The sequence below is a fragment of the Rhamphochromis longiceps genome, linkage group LG11, assembly GCF_057381845.1.
Source record: "Rhamphochromis longiceps isolate RC_006_pf linkage group LG11, R_longiceps_female_GT1.1, whole genome shotgun sequence".
Taxonomy (NCBI): domain Eukaryota; kingdom Metazoa; phylum Chordata; class Actinopteri; order Cichliformes; family Cichlidae; genus Rhamphochromis; species Rhamphochromis longiceps.
Window position 1 is genome coordinate 36,513,430 of NC_140567.1, and position 17,378 is coordinate 36,530,807.

The following is a 17,378-nucleotide window of genomic DNA, read 5'->3' on the forward strand; positions in this document are numbered from 1 at the left end:
TTTTAGTCTCTTTCACACTGCCTTTGTCTATCTTTGTCTCTCTTTCTCTTGCATTCATACTCACGCACACAAACCAGTATTTTTATTTTTTTATCTGTTCCCAGGGTGCTTGGTGTCCCTGCATAGGGGAGTGTTTACAGGATGTTATCTGTGTCAGCGCTGGTCTCTCATCCCTCTGAGTGGGTTATTTTATGGAATGCTGGAACAGGATAGAGGAGTTGCAAAGGGGGAGTGACAAGAGCCTAGACAGAGAGAGAGAGAGAGAGAGAGAGAGAGAGAGAGAGAGAGAGAGAGAGAGAGAGAGAGAGACTATATATATATCCTAAGGAGGCTGGTGCTCACAGGCACAGCTGGACTACTGGATAACTGGACTGCAGCCCATTGGACATTTAACTAAAAAGGTGAGTTTTTTCATTCTTTTCTTATTATTTGTTGAGAATCTTCATCATTTATCATTATTTTAAAGAAAGAAAGGAAGGAAGAAAGAGAAACTCATTGCCTATATCCATATAAACATTTACATTTTTCATTTCATGCTCTCAACATTAAATGAAATTTTTAACTGGAATGCCACAGGTAGAGTGAGTCTTTCAGAGGATGTGGGCACTTGAAAAACCACATCCTAAGTGCGACAGAGCCGTTAAGTCTCCGTCGCACTTAGAGGAAAAACCGGAGTTTGATCAAGTGCCTGTGTGGGACTCGCCTTTTTCTCCTCTCTTTCTCTCACCAAAATATGTTTGATGTCAAAGAAGACTTTTTGGTTTAACAAGGGAGGTTATTACCAAGTAATTACCAAGATGTTCAGTAAATACTTACTCCCTGTTTTTGTTTTCCTTCATTAGAATGGAATCTAAATCTGTTATTTAATTCCAAATTAAAATTTTGAAAAGTTAATTTTTGTTGCTTGTCATTTGATTCTCATAGAAATGCACAAAAAAATCTGTTGGTATGTTACCAAATGAAGTAAATCTAATTAGCACAGTGATAGGAAAGGCTGTAAAATGACACCACTGATCTCATCACTGCAGCAGTCACTGTGAGCTGATAAACTGTTGTTACATATAAACTTGTATTTTTGTGGTTTTTTACACAAAAGTAAATCCTCACAAATATTACATCTGGGTGCATTCAATTAAACTGAGGCTGTAATGAGGAGGGAAATGTGGTTGTATTACTGAACAAGTGCACTGGTGGGGGATTTTCTTCTCTCAGTCTTGGGTGTGCCTTTTTCTGAGCTCCAGGGAACTAGAAATTAGTTAGCTCATCTCTTTTAGGTATTTTACATAGAAAAATATAGAATCATCATCGAAGTAAATCCCCTTTTTTACCCATGTTGTGAACATCTGTGTTTGCTTTGGTTCTTGGCTATTGTTAGAGAAGTAAAAATGACATCCCAAAAGGCCAGCACTGCAGTGTTGCACAATATGTCCACGTCATAATTCATGAGTACACATACCATATTTGACATCTGTTCTGTTTTACCATCCATGACTCGTTTGTGTACTTAATTTATTTATTTTTTTTTTGGACCTATGTCAATGCCACCAGGACTTAAAAACGAGTCCCTGTCATTAACTCGTGCTCTGAGGGCGCGGCCTGAAACTGGATGCCTACATGTGCTGACATGACCTGCTGTTTGCTTTTATTGTAGAGTTTGTTTGTCAGGAACATGTTCTTAGAGAACCTATTCCTGAGACTGCAAACACTCTCCTACACAGGAGCACCATGCATGCTGAGAAAGGATTGAAAAAGACAGAGAGAGACTTTATGTTACTTATATTTGCTAAAATAAAGAAAAAGCTGAGCCATATTTTATCTGAAATGCTAAAAAGTCTCAAATCAATGAACTTCACAAGGGTTTCGTGTTTCTTCTCCTTTCAGGCACCAGCAAAGCCTTTGGAAATCCTTTTAGATTAGTTACTGTGAAACATATAGTTCAAAGATGAACAGTGTGGCAGACTGGCTCGTGAACAACAGGGACAAGATAGAGAAAGGTGTGGAGATCATGGGGCAAGCCTCTGAGGTGCTAGCTGCCACTGTGGGCCAGTTACACCCCGTCTTGGAGGCCGTGTTTGTGGCCTCAGCCGAGCTGCTCAGCAACCCGGACAGCAAAGAGGCTCGCTACTTAACTCAACAATTCGAGATGGTGAACCAGAAACTTGAAGGAATCCAAGATGAGATTGATAAACTTGCCCTGGAGCTGCAGAGGACGTCGATGAACAAGCAAAACTTTGATCGAGAGGCACAGATGATCAGCCAGTATGAGAAGTTTCAGGTCTTTGTCAACGCCAAGCCAAAGTTCAAGGAGAAAAAGATGGAGAAATTCATCAGCCATTATGAGAGCACCGATATGGATTTAAACTTGGATGCCCTCTACAATTCTGTCACTGGGGAGAACACCTCAGGAGACCCTATGCTGGAAACTGTAGTTAATACAGAGCAGAGAAGCAGAAGAGCAGTGGAGGACTTCTGTGCTCGACTGAAGAAGCTTTTTGTGGTTGGCATTATCGCTGTCATGGGTTATGCTGCCCTCAAGGAAGGAGGAGTTGGGGAGGAGATGGTGAAGAAGTGGCAAGGACGAATGGAGGAAGTGGAAAAGCGAATGAAAGCAGCTGTGGATGACTGTACAGAGAACTTTGCCACACAAGCCAAGGTGGACATAGAGCATCTAGTTCAGGAGAACCCGGGCACTGCCGACCAGAACTTCACCAACACCATCTTGGATGCTCTTGCTAAGAAATACGACTGGGTGAACTGGTCCATCAGGGCCTTTAATGACCGGGAGCGCATTTTCTTTTTTAACTGGCTAGCTGGAAAGAAGTACCATGGAAGTGGGGGAGCCAACTGGTTTGACCTTTTGACCAAGAACAAGATCAAGATTGTGGTCTCTTTCTGTGTCAACCCCAAGCCTATTAACAAGAGTCAGATCCAGGAGAAGATTGAGCAGGAGAAGTTGAAGGGGAACATGATGGCAGTTGCTCTGTCTTTGAACAAAAGCTTCCCCAACTGCCTGGTCCATGCTGTCAGCCATTACAAGGCAGTGGTGCAGTCCACCAACTTCCAAGAGGATTGTTACTACTTTGGAAAACACAAACGAGCGTACTTGTGCATTCATCCTGAGTAGGCCAATGAAAAATGTAATGTGTACCTTCTTATTGATGAATTTATGAATGTCTTTATCAGAGACTTGAAAATATCTCCATTCAATATAGAAATGTATTCCTAAATCTTGCCTCTGTTGATGTGTAATCAGCTGGGTTTTGCTATGTGACCCATTGTCTAATGCAACAATTTATATTCTTATATGTGTAGCTTTGAGGTGAGAAAATTCAGAGCCAGATGTGTCCATGCCAGCTTTGTCTTAGCATTAGGGTCGTGAATCTGTTCCCACTGAATATTAGCCTGCTAAGGGTGGATGACTGAGAAATATGTGTTTGTGAGCTTTCAGAGATTTTAAGATTATATGTGAAAATCTACCCTTGGAAAAATGCTGGCTTTGGATGTTCTGAAGATGACATTCGTGACTATCAAAACTGGGTTTGGATGGGATTATTAGTCAGCGACTTGGTTCTGAATAAAAAAAATATTAAAGAGGTGTTCAACAATTAAAAGAATAGTTCTACATTTGGGGGAAATGTGCATATTTGCTTGCTTAGCCTTCGATTTCTATATTAAAAATCGAAAGAGAAATCCGTCCATTCATTTTCTTCTGCTTGTCCCTTGGGCCTACCTCAGCTGTCACAGGTGAGGGCCAAGGTAACATGGATCACCGCTATATCAGACAGAGATATATTCATGCTGAGAACCACTTAGAGTCACAATTATGTGTACTGTGGAAGGAAGCCAAAGCACTCATGAAGGCTTTAAGAATGATTTAAGTTCACATTAGAGCAGTAGAGCTCGTCTAATCCCAACAAAACAATCAAACAAACAAAAAATAACCACTTAAAAAAATTCAGGTGCCCTGTTATAAAAAGATAAGATAACCTTTGTTAGTCATACAGGTGGAATTTTTTTTGTTTTGTGTGTGCACAAATGACTAATACTGTGGTAGATAGTGCCATTAATATTACCCACTCTCCAAATAAAAGCCTATTTAAAAAAAAATCAAATATTTTGCTGTGTTTGGTGCTGTGTGGGAAACCTTTCACATACGATTAATGTTTTACTTTCATCCTTAATAAACTAAAATTACGGATATTTTGTCATCCTTTGTTATCGTCGTTACTCTCTTATTTAAAGGGTCGTGTTGCGTTCAAACGAACTCAGTCAGATTAGCTCTTTAACGGTTATAATGCTGTAATAACATGCCTTTGTTTATTAGATGGGTGGAGGCCGATCTGTATACAATATCAACAACAGACTATTATGCTCACAACTGATTTTCCCTCCACCACCCAGGATTTTTTCTTTTTTCTTGTACTTCTTCTGGGTTTGACTGGGTGTGTCTGCTCTCTGTAACATGAGAGCCACATGACCAATAGGAAGGCAAACAGTCTGGAAGTTAGAGTTCTTCCGCAAACTTTATGAGGTGAGTCCGTTTCTCTTGAAAATGTTTCATAGTGGACAGGCACATTTTAACTGCGTGTGAGCAGAGACATTATAAGGGTCCTGTGGCGGTAGTGTTAGTGCTGATGAGTGGAGGATCGATTCAGCTTAATCGACTTCATGCCACTCTCGTTACATAATCGAGCTGTTTTTTTAAACCCGCTTTTTGTTCACTGCTGTTAAAAGTCCTCGTATATTTTGTTAACGCGGGTTGTTTTAATAAAGCGGAGTGGGTGATTAGACGAATCTGCAAAATTTAATGCAGTTCAGGCAAAACTTTTATGGGCGTTGGTTGCCAGATCTGGTGCCACCGCTTTACTTTTTCCAGGAAGTGCTTGTTTTTTTAATCCACTGACGCGGCTGCGCTGTAACGCAAACCTAATCTGTGGTGTGAAGCTGCTGTGTTTGTTTGTTTCTCTGCCCATCAGATGTAAAACGATACAATTACAACCCTCGCGCGCGGACTGATCGATACTTCATCCATTAAGAGAGCGCATTTAACAGAGCGTTAAGTTTTTTCCCTGCTCAGTGGTCAGACTGAGTGGTCAGCTGTCAGATGGAGGGTTTGTTCTACTGTCCAGATGAAGCTGGCACTAAAGTCAGTGCAGATAGCGCATGCGCGTTGTGCGTTTCTTGCCACTGCACAGATCCTCATATAAATTTGCCATTGGCATATCACAGTGTTTAAATTCTGCACAGTAATAATAGATGAGAAGAAAACCGTCACCCTGGCTGATATTTTTATTATATTGCTCTTTGAGACCGTATCAACGCATAAGCAGCATATTATTGGTCAGTTCAGTCCTGAGCTGACAGAGCCAAAGCTTACGCCTCTCCAGTGGGTCACACACACAACTGAAAGGTCATCATAGTATTAATGTAATACAAAAAAGATAAAGACACTTTTATAATGTTTGCTGATTTGTAGAATATACTGTATTTACCCTCCTCTTTGGTCTTTGAGTACTTAAAAAGGAAAATTCATGTTTGTATAACTGTGAACAACTTAAAGATACCTGAAATGTAACTAAATAACCCAAAAATCACAGAAATCATTTTGCATTTTCTTTAGATTTTTAGTGTAAACGCTTGATCTGAAAAGCCCTGGAGTTAGAAAATATACTGGTCAAATAGGAGCAGCAGAAGAATGACTAAAACAGCATCTAAATGGCAGTACACAGACTGCGGTGTGCATCTCTGTTATGTGAGCCGCAGCAGCTCTTTGTCTATGAAAATGTGATTTCTTTAAGCACTTTTATGTTTGAAGCATCTGCGTGGAGGTGTTTCATGCACTCAGACTGCAGTTACAAAACCCACGAGACCCCGAGAAGTAGCGAAACCGAGAGATAACATCAGTGGAAACATTTTTTATGCTTAAATCAAATGAGATGCAGTAACTGGAAATGCTCTAAACCCCTGCTGGAATTTCCTACTTTGCTGTTTTTCTTAATTTTTAGAACAAAATTGCACAAATATAACATCCTACATATGTTATATTTGAGAAACAGCCAAGTGAACAGCCTTCCCGTTTCCTCTTTGCTTTCTGGGTTGCTGAACATATCATATCCTTTATATCACTTTTTTTGTTGAAGAGGTTTGTGTTTGTTTATTCACAGGTGTGACACTTTGAGGATAGAGTTCTTGTGGAGAGTTAGATGAAATTAATCATATTTCTCCATAAATATGAAGCAACTGATTAGCTTAGTTTGTCATAAAGACTGGTAAACAACATGTCTGGCCCTTTCCCAAAGAATTCTTGGCCGGGAGCAGTGACTTTGACTCCAGGCCAAAATGTAGCCAATAAAACATAGCTAAACCCCAAATTCTTTTGCGTTTAAGTTTTTGTATAAATTAATCAAACAAGATGAACATTTACTGGGCACTTTATTAAGTACAAGTGTAAAAATCTAATGCAATCCAGTGCAACAGCTTTCCCCTCAAATAAAGATTGAATGTGTTCAGTATTTGCTGACATTGTCAAAAAGGCAATATGTCTTTTTTTATATATTACTTAGGTTATAGTCAGAGACGATTACATCTAAGTTTCTTTCATTTCCACCACCCGTTGTGCTGGTTATAACGTTGTTTTATTGTGAGAGGATAGCTTCTTATCTGCATCCTGCCAAGAAAAACGTAGGTGTGTTTTCAAAAAAGGCCAAACTATTCCTTTAATCTGTGTTCAGATTTGCTAAATTCTGATCACCTGTCTAGACATCCTTCGTGCTGGTGTCTGATAGCTGCAGAGGTGTGAGATGCATCAGCCTGAGAAATGGTGCTATCTACTGCAGTTTAGCCACATAACCCCCCCTGGGACAGACTTGACCTCAGCAGAAAGATAAATGAGCCTACAGATTATTTTCCATTGTCTTGTTGCCGTGGTAACTTGCTGAGTTTCACTGGAAAACGCAGCCTCGCCCAGCAAGTTTAACCTCTTTACGCTTAATCACTTCCCACGCCTGCTGCTCTGATATCGACTGAGGAGAAACAGCACTGCTGCTTCTCACTCAGCTCCAAATGAAACACACCATGTGAACAAGACCAGAAAGCTGAACTGAAGAGTGTGACGGCAGATTCTTTACCGAGAGCTGCAAAATAAACAGTCACAGTGGACTGTTTTTTTTCCACACAAATGAAAGTTTCTCCCAAAATTGCACATTTCCAGATTTGCACCAAGGACATGTCTGAACATGCCCAGGAAATCAGTTAGTGTTGCTCATGCTGTGAGTCCTGGAATTTGGAAATGTTCAGACTAAGACTTTCCAAGTTCAACAGGGATCCGGTTTTTAGGCTGAAATGAAGGGAAAACTTTTTCCCCCTGCATATCAATAAATGCACAGCATGCTTTAATTTGTGGAAGGGTTATTGCCATCTTGAATTTAACCCTTGATTTTACTTGCTTGATTAGCTTTAGGAAAAGTTCACTGCTTCGACAACGTTAGTCCTGCATGTAGAAAAGTGAAGCCCATCCAATATATGAGACTAAAGGATTCTTTACAAGCCCTCATATGTCTGTCATGACCTGTTTCACTTCTATAAACCCAGAGCATCGAGCACACACACCTTATGTGTGTCGGTTAGCAGCTTTGGTGCTATGGCCATTTTTAACGCTTTGGAAATGACAGACTTTCACTATTCAAAGTGAAGCTTTCAGAAATATCACACCGTCTTCCTTTCGTTCAGCTTTTATGGGAACTGATCTGTTGCCAGAAGCTCATGAACTGTCCTGACTTCACGTGTTACACTTTTAGAGACTTCCTGATAATTTTGGCCTTGAGTTTTCAGTTTTTCCAGACATGTTTTCAGTCTTTATGTTAAGCTAAGTTGCTGGCTACAGCTTCAGTATAATGTTGAATCTATTTTATAATTTAACCCTTTGCAAAAAAGGCAACAAAATAATGGATTTCAAACTCTTTCGGCATTTAATTTTACTTTTAACTTGGAAAACAGCCCATTGAACAGTGTGACTTAAAGAGGAGATAGTTGCATTTAACAGTCCAAGTACATAATTTAGTTCCACATGCTTTTATTCTCTGCAAGTTTGCCATGGTAAGCATGTGAGCTCTGTGTTTCTCCGTTAGGCTTGGCTTGGCGTGGCTTGAAACCAGTCAGTGCTCCTCCATGTTGTCTTTGCATAATAGTCACTCTGTTGAGGAATAGCTGTTTAAGTTGAATGTAAATGTAAATGTTGAGCAGGTACATTTTACCTCCCAGCGGTTAACATATGAATAACATGCAGCAGTTCAGCCCATACCAGTCCTCCGTCATTACTGAACTCTCTTGGCATTGTTGAGTCATTGCTCATTGGGTGTGACTAGCAGCCAGCACTGAAGCTCACTTGGCTGTTTCTCTCTTTCCTTATCAGTGTTTGCTGCGTAGTAAGAAGCACAAGGCCTACAGTCTACAGTCCAACAACACTGGAACAGAGCTGTAAGTAGAGTTAGAAGACCAAAAACCGACCCCTCAATCTCTGTTTTACTTTGACTGTTGTTAGTATTACAAGAGGATCAGTTCTGACTGTTTCTAAGAATGTGATTGTTTTTCTTCGGTCTGAGACAGACGTCAGCAAAGATGGCAAATCCACTACAGAAGCTTGTGTCTGAGAAAAAGGACATGGTGGAGACAGTGATGGAAGTGTTTGAGCAAGGAGCTGAAGTAGTGGCCAGCATCGCCGGTGACCTCTTCCCCGTCTTCTCCATCGCAGCCCCGATTGTCAAGCTGGCTCTGGACAACGTGGAGAGCAAAGAGGCCGCATTCATGAAGGAGCAGTTTCAGAAGGTCAGAGATCGGCTGGATGTAGTGTCTGAGGAGCTTCAGCGGATCAACGAGGAGATCAAGAAGAGCGGAGTGGATTCTACGTACTTCCCCGTTGAGGAAAACATTACTAATCAGTTCAGAAAGTACATGGACATCCTCAACGCCAAACCTAAGTTCCGGGAAGTGAAGAAGAAGCTCTTCCTGGAGCATTTCGCCAAGACCGGAGGCGACAAAAATATTAACACCCTATACAACGTTGTGATGGGAGAAAGTTTCTCTGGGGAACCTTTGCTCGAGATCATCCTTAACTATGAGGAGAAAAATCGCCGGGTGATGGAAGACTTTTGCGCCCGTCTGAAGAAGCTCTTCTGCATTGCGCTCATTGCACTGCTGGGCCACGCTGCTCTGAAAGGATATGACGAGGAGGACGATCTTCTGAAAGAGTGGGGTGAGAAGATGAAGGCTGTCCAGGGTAAAATGAACGCTGTCATTGAAGACTGCATCGTCAGCTTCCCTAAACAAGCTGAAGAAGACTCCCGACGACTGGTGAGAGATCAGCAAGATTTAACCAACCAACAGCTAGCTGATGCTATGGTAGAGAAGCTAAAGAAGAAGTATGACTGGGTGGGCTGGTCTGTGCGTATATTTAAATCTCCTTCAGGCCTGTTTGTCAACAAGAGGGATTTCCAATGCGCAACGGGAAAGAACCGCTTCCAAGTGCCTTCATCGGATGAGAAACTGAACGTATGGGTGTCCTACAGCTCCTCGCCTGAGCCTGTGGACAAGAGCCACATCCAACAGCTGATCCAGTCTCAGAAGAAACTCACAGTGATTGGGGTCGCTGAGTTCCTGTTCGAGAAGTTACCCGGCGACTGTGTGGTTCACACAATCAAATCCACCAAAGACCTGGCCTGCTCGTGGAGCTTCGAAGATGAACTTCACTACTGGGAGGAGCACAAAAACTTCTACGTCTGTGTTCACTCAGCTTGATGTTTTAGACACTGAACAAAACTCCAAAAGTCGCTCATTCTGTGTTTGTGTTTGTTTGTGTACCACATCATCATTTCTGCACAGATAATTGGTGCACCTTCATCTTTAACCTTCATCTTGGTTGCTCCTCTGGGCAGTTATTTTGAAGCCCTTATCTAAATGAATGGGTACAAAGCCAGATTATTTACTTCAGTGGTCATTAGAAGATAAAAAGACGTTTCTTTCAAAAGAACGGTTAAAGTGATTTGTTCTCAGCAGTTATGCTTCTACTAATGAAAAGTTTGATAATGTTACAACTCATTTAATTGCTCAGTCTGGAGTGACGACACAATCAGTCGCTGTTCATCTCACCAGCACACGGAACAGACATTTTGCATATATAAAAGGAGAAGACATGTTTAAACAGTTACAGTGGTCATGAATATGGCTAATATGTTTCCCAGGTGTTGATTAGGGTCAAAACATCTGCAGTCTTTGCCATTAAGGAATTTCATAGACTTTCATAGATTTGTATTCACGATTCTTGTAGTACCAGTGTCTGATATTATACAGTATATGCCTTCCCAAACTGCACTTCCACAATCATTTTTTTATGCTGAAATGTTCTTTTTTCTGACATTTATCCACAAGAAGTTCACATAAACTAGACTGGAGAAAAGGCACAAAGAATTGTGAAAACAAAAATACAGAGAAATGAAACAGCAAACATGGTGGTTGATCCACGGCTGAAATGTAGTGGAGCGTGATGTTCCACAGTTCAGGTTCATGATTGTGCTTAAATTGTGTTGTGGGAGGCATATTTTTTTGTTATCTAGTAAAGCTATAGGTAAGTGTGCCATTTTCCTTTTTTTCCTGCTAACTCCAAGCATAACGATAATAAGTGTGGTATATGTGTCACCTAAAAAAGCTAAAAAGTTTTTTAAACATTATTTTGGGACAAAATTCCCAAACTCAGGAAGCATTTTCTTGCTTTCCCCTGACCACAGAAATGAATCCTGAGGCTGTCATCCTGTTCAGAGAGAAAGGTTTCAAAATAGCCCAAATGTGCCTGAAGGCGTTGCTAAGGTGGCTGCAGAGTAGTAAGACTTTTTCCAGCGTTGACCAAACACAACTGAGCTTTGTTTCTTTCTCAAGACAGATACAAGTGCTCACCTCTTGGCTTACTTTGCATTAGTGTAAATTGTATCATTTTTTATGAAAGTTGTGGGTTTGAAAATTTTTACAGAAACTTTGCCAGGAGCTAATCAGCTAATATTTTCCACTGTTATGAAATTTGGGAGGACGTGGGACTTTGTCGTTACGGTTCATCTGTCACAGAGAGATTGTGCTGGTGCTGATAAGTGCTGACGTCGCCCTGTTGAGGACATCTACACCAAAGCATTTGAGAGAAAATGATTCCAGGCAGAGAGACTGAAATGGAAACTATTCTTGTTCTCAGTTGGTGAAATAATACGGTAATAAATGTCTTCACTTGAAGCTGTACAGCACACAGCACAAGAGCTCACAAAAGAAAAGGGCTCAGTTTTTATCCACACACCCTGTTACTGACATGCTGAGGTGCTGTTTTGTTTACAGACAGGTGCCTAAAATATTCTTGTGTCACAATTTTGCCTGTGAGGTTGTGCAACATAAACTGGAAGTTTGAACGTACTCAAAACCCGACCTTCACTTTGTTGAGGGTATAAACAGTTTTGTTTTTTTTTTTTGTGAGATCAATCTTGGGTTTGGGATATGAAATTAATAGATTTTTATTTAGATTTTAATACATAAATTGTATAATCTGACCACTATATGGACTCCACTTTATAAGGACAGTAGCAGCTGCTCATAGTTTTCCACACCACTATAACCAATCTGTGTTTCTTCTGTTTCTTTATTATTTTATGTTATTATATAAGTCTAATAAATTCTACTAATTATCAATAAAATTGTATGCAACACCGATTTGAATATAAAAATGATTGACAGAAAATTCTTATGTTGCACATCTGTGTCATATTATTTCCATACAGTGTTTTGAGGAAATTAGTGTCTCAGATCAAATTTTATGCACAAAAAGCACTGAATGTAATAAAGCTTCCAAGTAAACATAATCATGCATCTTTTCTTTGTTTATCTGAATTAATTTCTTGCAGTTGCAGTTTGCGTGTTCGTTATAAGATCCAAACTGTTTCTAACTGGAAAATGTTTTAATCTGGGATCGTTTTGGCTAATTAGTGTTAAGTTCTACAAAATAATTCAAGACCTGATTTACTACTAAAACAAAAAACATTATTTATTGACTCCAATGTTGTCAAGACATTTATTCATCAGAATATGTGTCTGTTACTCAAACTTTCTATATTTTTATTGAATACTTTGCTGATTCTTGAGGGTGAAATCTCACTCAAAATCTCAATTAAAAAGTCAGCATCAGCAGCAGAGTGGCTCCAGCTGACACTGGTACTTCAGCGGTCATTCGTACTGCATTTGTTGTAAAAGAACAAACATAACTTGTGCACTGAACTATTTGTTTTGTACTTTAAAAAAATCAACTTGATAAAGACATCCTCAAATTCAGTCACTAGTAAATATGAAGATGTGAAATCAACATTTGACTGGTCCACAGAATGAAATGTGAAGCTGAAACACAATCACCAAAAAACACCCTGATAAAAGTTAGTTTTACCTCGTTCTAATCACAAATGTAAATTAGAGAATATTTATCAATCTTATCAAAAAGTCCATAAATTTTGATCTTAGAGAATCTGCTCTGAAGCTCCAGCTCTACTAAACTTGATGCAGAGATGAAGCCCTATTCATTAAATGTGATAAGTAATTGCGTTATTAGGACAAACCCAGTGATCTTGACCACTGCATTCTATATCTTGGTATGGAATAATTTCATCACACCAGCCAGTCCATCCATTCATTTTCTACCACACAGGGAGTTAAAGCCTATTCCAGCTACAAAAAACAGGAGACATTGTGCACAGGTTGCAAGTCTGTTGCAGGGCTAAAATAGACAACCATTCAGACAGACGGAATTGAGAATCAACCTAACCCAACTAACTACATGTCTTTGGACTGTGGGAGGAAGCAGGAGTGCCTAGAGAGAACCCACACAGACACGGGAGAATACACCAGCTGGCCATCTGCTGACGTAACTACCGTGCCACCGTGCTACCTCCACCAGTCAAGATCTCAGGTAAGCAGCAGAGAGAGACCTTCAGTTATCTAGAAAGAGGAAAAGAGGTAATATTACATAAAATTCTGCCCCATTGAGACTGAGTAAGATATTTAACTCTCAGCTGTTCTGTGGCTATTTTACAGCTTAGAAAAAAAGGAAGGACATTATGGTTTTCTAGTTTGGAGACACCCAAAGTGCTCTGTAATTATGTGGTTGTGGCTTTTCTATCTTCGGCATACACTCATGTCCCATCAGTCCTGCAACGCATTGCACTGTGGGTCAAGTGCCCCAGCAGAAATGAACAAGTGCAACAAAATTCCAGTGTGTCAACGAGATATTTATAGAGTTTAAAATAAATAAATAAATAAAATGAGTAAATGGAAACATAAGGAGTGTCACAATATATGATGCTTTACGCTTATTTTAATGGTTTAATTGAGGGCTGTCAGAAACATTTTAATAATTTATAGATGAAGGAGGAGGAGGAGGAGACCAAAGACAGACTGAAGTCCAACATTCAAATCTTTAATCAGTAATCTGAAAGTCTCAATGATTTTTGCTTAGCAAAGCGGGAAGCCATGGAGAACTAAACAAAAACTAGAAGTAAAACTAATGTGATGGTGAATGATTTCAAAACAAAATGATCCAAGAAAACAGAGATGAAGAACCATTACCAACTGCTAAAAAATGAAGCCCCCACACAAGTCCAAAAACCTGCAGTTCCTCCAGTGTCCACTTGAGGTTGGCTCCAAAACTGAGTCAGTCCCCCACAGACTCCTGTGTTAAACTGTTGAACTTTACAATAGAAAAACTACCTTACAGGGGAACACCTCTGAAGAGGACAGCTCTCATTAGGGGTGCAATCTGGGACTCTCCACCAGCCGCTTTAAAACTGAAGAAGCAGCTTGGATGAAGGCAAAACATCTACAAAAACCAAACGAAGACTACTATTACCTGGATGACTGAGATCTTAAACAGACCAACTCTGAGAAGGTTTTACTGATCTTTGCTCAAAATGATTAAAACTCATAGAAAGATGAAACCTTTGACAAGAGCTTGTAAATTAGTTTGCTTAGTCTAGGTTGGGAACATGTGGTCTGGTGTCTCAGTCCTGTCTGTATATGCATCTACTCTTTATCATGTTTACGTTCAAGGTCGTGAATTTAATACGAGCAAGCTTCAACAGACTTTGATAGTAAAATGAACGGAGAGAAGACAAAAGGATACAAAGAGAAGTTTAAAGAAAACTCAAACAAAGCAACTGATGCAGCAAAATTATACACAACACTGCCTGTAACTTGGATTTAAAGCTTATAATATAATTTTAAAAAAGGCCATGGGAGAAAATCAGAAAGCAGAGAGAAAACTATAATTGCAGCAGGAACTTTATAATAAATTTGAAGGGCTCAGATTTTCTTTTGTTTGGCTCAATTTACCAAATCTGACATAAGTAGCAGACGGGGCCTGTTGTCAGGATACCTGTTTGCCAATGGAACAAGACTGAGACAGAAGGAGCTTAAACTTTCCCTCTGCTTCTTAGCAAACCAAATCTCTCTTAAGTGTTTTCCAAATTTCCACTGGCAATGGACTCTGTTACATCAGTGAGCTGAGACCTCACAGTCTGCTTCATCAGCAACTTCATCAGACAGTAAAGCTTTGAGAAAATGAGCCTGAAAATGATCAACATGTACTGAAGGGTTGGCCTCACAACAATAACATATCTCATTTTACGTTGACCTCGAAAACGTGTTAGCAAATAACTAACAGACTGCACTGAAGGAGATATATGAAATATGACAACCAGTGGTAAATGGGGCTGATTTAAAAGCCGTTTAGTAAATCCAACAGAAACACAATAAAATCATCATTATGATTCTCATCCAGTGAATGCAAGCTTCAGTCTTTGCTCTGTACTAACTACTACTAACTACTGACTGAAATGTCTGGACCTTACAGATATGCTCATTTACTCCTTGCTAACTGTGGCTGTCTTCTTCTTCTGCTGTTAAGCACCTGGCTGGCTGCCTGTAGGGGCCCACAATCAAGCTAAAACAGCGAAATGCAAACTGAGAAATGCTTACGCTGTTGAACTAGCACAACTGAGCTGAAAGAAAATGAATTGCCATAATTCTTTAGGTTCATTGCTACAGGTACTCCTTAAAAAAGGCACATGAAGATTTATATATGCTTACCAGCCACTTTATAAGGTTAACCTTGGACCTAGTTTTTGCTTTCAGAACTGCTTTAATTCTTTGTGGCAGAGATTCAACAAAGCGTTGGAAACATTCCTCAAAGATTTTGGTCCATATCGACATGATAGCATCACACAGTTGTTGCAGATTGGTTGGCAGCACATCAACAGTGCAATCCCCCAGTTTCACCACATTTCAAAAGTGCACCATTTGAGTATATCGTTGACTAATTTTGTATGTTCAAGACCTCCCTTCTCACCCCACATCTCCTTATCACTAAACTAAACAGCATAACTAGCACGTATGCTGAAGCATTTAGTAACAAAAGAACCAGATATGTCTTTTATAGGTAGGTGCAGACCAAAAACTGAGCTAAAAAAAAGTAAAACTGGACATATTCATCATGTGGACAGAAACACAACTCCAAAAGAACAACTATATGCAAAGATTCAAATATTTGCAAATAGAATTACTGCAAAAGGCATTTCAAACTGTATCCATGACCTTTGCCCATTGTCCTAAAGTGGGCAAAAATGAAAAATATGTTAGTGTAAACAACTACACTGTATTTTGGGGGAATTTTACAACTTGACTTGACCAATTACTATAAGGAGAATGACTTTATCGGCTCATTGGACAAAGATATTATAAGTAAAGACCTCCAATATAAGAAACGAAAAAGACATAGTTATGCTAATTACTTTCTGAGGCAGTGATGATTTTTTATGAAACCCATATTAATCTAAGCTTTTGCTACAAAATTATGATCGAAGCTCACAGTGGAAAACTGTTAGAAATAAATATTTTCAGAATCACAAGGAGCTTTTTGACCTTACACTTGTGTTTTTTCACTTCTAGAGGCAAGTTTGTGTCTGCGCCCAGGTAGGTTAAAGGGGCTGCTGACCCAAAACAGTTGAATAGGCAAAGTGATGCTTTTAATCAGACCGGAATTACTCTTCCATGAATATGATTTGGCCACACAGTCCTGCATTGAGGCTGAACCATCAGGTGATCTCAGGAACGCAGAAAAACATCACGTGGCCACGAAAAGATTCGCCCGACTTGCAGGAATACATTGTGCTGCTACCATCACCTCGGCATAACCCACGACTCTGACTTAATTCAGTCTCAATAGAAAAAGAGGACATTTTGGTTTTAATAAAAGAAAAAAAGGTCACATATTTTAGTCAGGTGGTGCAGCTCAGATGGTGAGTGGGAGGGGCTAAGCTCTGACATGCATCCTCTGCTTCAGGGTCCTGATTGCAGCTCAGTTGAAGATTCAGACATGAATATGTTGTATTTGTGTCATGAGACCCTGAAGCAGTGTGTCAACTTTAAACCAAGTGGGAGAAACTTCAAAGAAAATCCAATGAAGTTAGGCTGTTCCTTCATGTAGTTGATGTCTGAGTCCATGGAGTCTCATCTCCTTTAAGGGAAATCTTTGTGGGTCAGCTGCTGTCTGCAACGTCCAATTTTACTTTTCTTACTCAGTTTCTATTAAATAGTCTGGCAGTGGCTGGGTTAATGCTGATTAGTTTTACAGCTTATTTTACTTCAGAAGAGCCCACTTACTAGCATTAACAAGGTTGTGTTTAATCATCTTTTTCCGTGGGAGAAAATATCGGCTGTTAATGTCAGGCTGTGTAAAGTTTGTATAGCCTTACATTTTACCTAACATGGCTTACATTTCAGATTCATGGCTCAAATTTATTTTTTAGTTACATTTAGAGTTATTACAGTATGAAACCGTGACTGTTTAAAATACTTGAAAGTTATTCAGCCATCGTATTGCAGTTGCTTTGAGCGTATAAGTGGCTTAGAAGTGGCTTACAGCTTTGCATTTAGATTTGTTAGACGAGCAACCAACATTAAAAATTATCTTTATAAATACAGGAACTAGCATTATTAACTTTTAGCTCTGTTTTTGTCTCCACCAGCTCTTGAATGAATTGTCATTTTTATTAACTGCTAAATACTCCTTTAGGACCGTCTAATGGCAACATGTCATACAGCTGATCCATTAAAAGAATCACACAGTGTATGACTTATTTTAAATATTAACAATGGAGCACACAGTTAGTGGAATATGACTTTAATATTTGGACATTTCAGTCTTGTTTGGGAGTTTTAGGTAGTATGTCCAGGGTGTGTTCAGTTTGCTGTGCTGTCACCATGTGGCCAGTGGCCACAACTCAGAACATTAAGATTTAAAGGTTTTGATTATT

The 17,378-nt window shown here is 39.6% G+C and overlaps 2 protein-coding genes across 3 annotated transcripts; both read left to right on the forward strand.

Annotated features, from left to right (window-relative positions):
* Positions 1 to 243: 243 nt before the first annotated feature.
* On the forward strand, positions 244 to 4,200 carry rpz5 (rapunzel 5). Its single transcript, XM_085423865.1, has 2 exons — positions 244 to 401; positions 1,882 to 4,200. Exon 2 carries the CDS (start codon positions 1,943 to 1,945, stop codon positions 3,122 to 3,124), a length of 1,182 nt encoding a protein of 393 aa, XP_085279991.1. The 5' UTR covers positions 244 to 401; positions 1,882 to 1,942; the 3' UTR covers positions 3,125 to 4,200.
* Positions 4,201 to 4,387: 187 nt separating this feature from the next.
* Positions 4,388 to 11,894, forward strand: rpz4 (rapunzel 4). Of its 2 annotated transcripts, none has more exons than XM_085423868.1 (3): positions 4,388 to 4,531; positions 8,411 to 8,475; positions 8,601 to 11,894. In XM_085423868.1, exon 3 carries the CDS (start codon positions 8,617 to 8,619, stop codon positions 9,790 to 9,792), a length of 1,176 nt encoding a protein of 391 aa, XP_085279994.1. In that variant the 5' UTR covers positions 4,388 to 4,531; positions 8,411 to 8,475; positions 8,601 to 8,616; the 3' UTR covers positions 9,793 to 11,894. The 2 variants fall into 2 exon arrangements, with proteins under 2 accessions (XP_085279994.1, XP_085279992.1); XM_085423866.1 differs by having other exon boundaries at positions 4,391 to 4,531; positions 8,605 to 11,894.
* Positions 11,895 to 17,378: the final 5,484 nt, after the last annotated feature.

Coding starts and splice junctions, on each gene's coding strand:
- rpz5 (XM_085423865.1), top strand. CDS start 1,943: ATGAACAGTGTGGCAGACTGGCTCGTGAACAACAGGGACAAGATAGAG.
- rpz4 (XM_085423868.1), top strand. CDS start 8,617: ATGGCAAATCCACTACAGAAGCTTGTGTCTGAGAAAAAGGACATGGTG.